The 4,360-nt window shown below is 34.1% G+C and overlaps 1 protein-coding gene across 1 annotated transcript; it reads right to left on the reverse strand.

Moving 5' to 3' along the window:
• Nucleotides 1-1,917: 1,917 nt before the first annotated feature.
• LOC120164820 (protein SHI RELATED SEQUENCE 5-like) lies at nucleotides 1,918-3,520 on the reverse strand. The gene is made up of 2 exons (XM_039174468.1): nucleotides 2,817-3,520; nucleotides 1,918-2,421 (listed from the first exon to the last, which is right to left on the reverse strand). The coding sequence occupies exons 1-2, from the start codon at nucleotides 3,367-3,369 to the stop codon at nucleotides 2,072-2,074; spliced, it is 903 nt and encodes a 300-aa protein (XP_039030399.1). The 5' UTR covers nucleotides 3,370-3,520; the 3' UTR covers nucleotides 1,918-2,071.
• Nucleotides 3,521-4,360: the final 840 nt, after the last annotated feature.

Genomic DNA, 4,360 nt, shown 5'->3' on the forward strand with positions numbered 1-4,360 from the left:
AACATAATCATCTATTTACACTTATTTAATATGATCTAAAAGATACGTGAAATTAAAAGTTTTATGTTATATACAAATATATCGGACTCTGACATTATTTTAAAATATATTCATGTATAATATCTTTATAATAATAAATCTTTAACAGAATTTGAAGTTATGAACTAACATTTCTTAAGGCGTTTTTAATATATTTTATTAACCTACTGAACGTATGAAATATTTCGACAAAATCTATGGGATAGATAATTCTTAAGATCTCATGCAATAAAATATTAAAAAAAATAACGATGATATTAAAGGTGTAATAATAACTTCATTAATGGAGTCATATCCATTATAGATCAAATTGGCTTCAAAGACAATAAATTAATTAAATTAATCGATAACAGGTAGCCACTTCTAAATATGCCAAATTCATAATTTTATTTGTCAATGAATTGAACTGGTAAAGTAATTCTAGGGCACATAATCAATTAAGTTTGGCAGCTTTTATGGTTAGGAAATGACCTTGGGATCTAAAACCACTAATCATAAATATTTCGTGTTGCTAAGGTTAAGGTAGGGGCACCCTGCTCTTTATATTAAATATCGTACATTGCCTTGCCTGATTGAATTTTGCAAATAAGTACTATTAGTAAATTAATTAATATTTATGATATTGTATTAAATACACATTAGTTTAAACGATTTCAAAAAACTAAAATATTATTAATAATAATTTGAAATTTTTGAAGTTAATCTTAGCAAAATGATGCATTAATTTAATCATTATCCCACATTATTACCTCCAACGAATACCATAATTTTGTTATTATTCTTATCCTTTTTCCTATGAAAATAGATGGTAGAAAAGATGGTTCTAGGTCAAGTCTTTTTCTATAGGATGGATTGAGCCCCTCGTCACTTGATTTTTTTTTAATTATTGTATATTTTATTAGGTTTTCTATGTATTCTCTCTCATAACATGATTTTATTTCTCTAAAATTTTAAAATTTTATTCTATAAGACCATGCATCCGTCCTTACATTCATGCTAACCTTGCTTATCTTCTACAAAACCCTACATGAAACTTACTAAAGGCAACGAAAACAACATCGACTTAAGAAAAGTTGGTCGTTTAAAAGAGGTGCAATATCTTCAAGATCGAATGATGAGAGCACATGTTTTAGAATCAGAAGCTACAAAACATAGGAAAGTTGCTTGAGCTTTGAGTTTCTTGTGTTCTTCTCCATGATAATTCAAGAAGCCTACCGAACAGAAGCATCTCCATAGATATCCATTAACACCTTACGTACCGTAGCCTACATCATCAGTCTCAGACTATAAATCACATGCATATGATTTGCAGTGAAGCATTAAAATTTATCAGGAAAGCTATGCATTCCATTAGTGGGTCACAACCCCATGCACGTCCTATTCAACTGGCTCAATTTTGAATTTTTTTTCCGGAGATAAATGGCTGATATAAATGCTTAATACGTTTATACGTATGGAAAATATGTTGAGTGGTGGATCCACAATTTTTCGAAAGTAGATACCTATCCACTGTGAAATCTGAATCCGACTTTGTATAAATATTTTCTTTCTTTCTTTTCATGTTTAGAGAGATTTAAAAATTAAAGAAAAAGGGTTTTGAGAACTCATTGTTTCTGGCTTTCTGCCCTACACGAAATCTAATTTTCTCGTCCCATTTCTTTGCAAGCAGATTCAAGATCAATCAACAACCCAACAAAGCAAGAAATAAAAAAAATAAAGCACACATCCACATGCTACACTAATAAAGTACACTCAAGTCGAAACAACAGAAATAAAGTAAACGAGTACTACTACTCATCCATTGGTCGTATAAAAAATTTACTAAAAATCTGAAATGAAATTAGAAAACAAAAATCAACATCCCCCAATTCATATGTATTCTCAGTTTCTATTCTCATTTAAATTATATGCTGTCTAGTTCGTTGGGTGTTAACATTTAACATACTAGTAGCTAAGGAAAAAAACCAATAATAAACGATGAATCTGACAAGTGCAAGGTTTCTGCTGAAAGGAAGGATAGAGTGGCCCTAAATCAATACCTTGGAGGTGAGAAGAAATGCGTACCAGCAATGAAAGCGTTGAGTGGAGCTGGGTAGACCGAAGGGTCCAGCATATTCGTGCCTGGATTGCTCGAACTAGAAACTGGGGTCGTCGTCGTAGCTGCTGCTGTGATTAGATTAAGTCGCCGAGAGCTTTCACCGCCACCGGTGTAACGATTTTCTGGGCCTTGATCGTAGAGAATTCCTTTGAACACATGCCCGGCGATGCTCACGTCCGTTTGATAAGCGAATTCCTCGTCTACGTCGTCTATAGCGCTTACTTTCACACAGCGGAACACTGCTTCTGAACTCACTTCGGGAGGGAATTGACCCAGTTCCAACCCTAATTTTTTCATAGTGTAAAAAACTTAATAAGGTAAAGTTAATAAAATGAAAAGAAAAGCAGAAAGAGAGACTTTCTTTGAATTATTTCCGAATATTTTGGGAATTCATCGTCAGTTTTACCATCAAACAGTGGCGGAAATAATGGGAAAAAAAGAAGAAGAAAAGAAAAGGAAAAGTAGCAGGTAGGTGGTCGGGTGACTATGGACGATGGAGGTGGACTTGCTCACACGCAAATGATACGGTCTTAAGTTAAAAGAATCGATTCCTCAAAAACATTACAATAAATTAGAGTTTGTCTAGCTTAAGTTAGAAACACAAAGTTCTTTAAAATTCACCATCATTCTGGCTTTGATTTTTCATCTTTGTTTGTATCGTAAACTACAATTGTTTTACCTGATGTGCAGGTAAGAGAGGGAACGCCTTGATTCTCTCTCTGCCTTTTGGTGATCTCTCCTCGAAACTCATGTTGTTGTTGATTTTGGTGCTGTGGTTGCAAAGCTGCGAGCTGTTGTTGCCTCTCCCGCCTTCTAGCAGCGGGAACCCAAGTACTCTTGACGTGCGTCTGGCACTGAAACCCTCGGCTTTTGCAACAAGTCCTGCACCTCAAATGAGCACAATCCTTTTTAGCTTGGTTCCCACAATCCTGGCAGCTCATCCCTCCTTGTCTCATAATCGTGAACCCCGCCGATCTCGAAGATGAGTCATCGGATAAGTTAAACCCAGTGGTTCTTTGGCTGGTACCCGCTCCAAATGAGTAGTGGCTTATGTTTTGCTGCTGTTGGTAATAATACTGCGGCCATATCTCAAACCCTTTGTTGTTGTTGTTGTTGTAGATCTCCTCGTTTCTATACAAATATAGACTCTCTTCTTTATCTTCTCCTTCTTGTTTGTTGGCAGCTGCTGCTGCTACTCCTTCTCGTCCGCCTAGATAGAAGAAGCCGGCCATTTGTTACACCCGAAATCTGAAACCCTCCTCAATTTGGGCCAAAATCCCATAGCAGAAACACCCTATTTAGTGTGTCCCCCACTCTCACCCCACCCAGATCACTAGCGTGCTGAGCTAGTGTTTCAATGGAGGAAGCTTTTTCTGGTGATTTTTTAAAGACCACTGTTAGTCTAGGAGTGTTTCGTTTTGACCCGATTTTGTTGTTTCTGACCTCTGGAACCGCTAGAATTTTAAGTACAGAGCCTGTTTTCTTTCTTCTACGATCTTTGGCTGTTTTCTTTAGAGGTTAAAAATGAAAAATAGTTGAGATTTTCGTTTTAGGGTTAAATAAAATAAAGAGAACAACGATGGTTTTCTCTATCCCTTCAGTTCTTAGGCAATAATGCACGGAATTTAAGCCCCTGCAACGCCGCCATGAGAACTGCCCTCCGCTCCCTGCTGCACTTTCCACTCATTTATAAAAAAAAAAAAAAAAAAAACCACTCCCCTTCAAAATCATACCAAATATCAAAACAAGGGTCTAATTTTTATTTATCCATTAATTTTAATTTATATAACTTATTTTTTAATCATTACAAAATGTAAAAGAAAAACAATGATAAAAAAACAAAAATAAGAAAAATAAAATCAACATATATTTTAGGTGAAATCTTAGACATAAAAACATAAATAGATTAAAATTTTATTATATCAAAATTTATATAAAAATCATAAAAATTGCATCACTTCACATTAAATCATAAAAATTTCATCAGATTAAATCATAAAATTTTAATTTTAATTTACTGTTGATATTGAGGGTGATGATTTGTTTTTTTCTGTAAGAAAATTAGTCGAGTTATATTTTCTGTGAGAAAATTATCAACAAAATTTATATTAAATAAATTATTAAATCTTAAATTTAAATATGTAGAGGTTTTAAACCGTAATTAGACATTTAGACCCAAAACTCTGCTATTAATCTTCACTTTTGTCGAGGGACAGAGGATTG

This window comes from Hibiscus syriacus, unplaced genomic scaffold, assembly GCF_006381635.1.
Source record: "Hibiscus syriacus cultivar Baekdansim isolate YM2019G1 unplaced genomic scaffold, ASM638163v2 tig00111543_pilon, whole genome shotgun sequence".
Taxonomy (NCBI): domain Eukaryota; kingdom Viridiplantae; phylum Streptophyta; class Magnoliopsida; order Malvales; family Malvaceae; genus Hibiscus; species Hibiscus syriacus.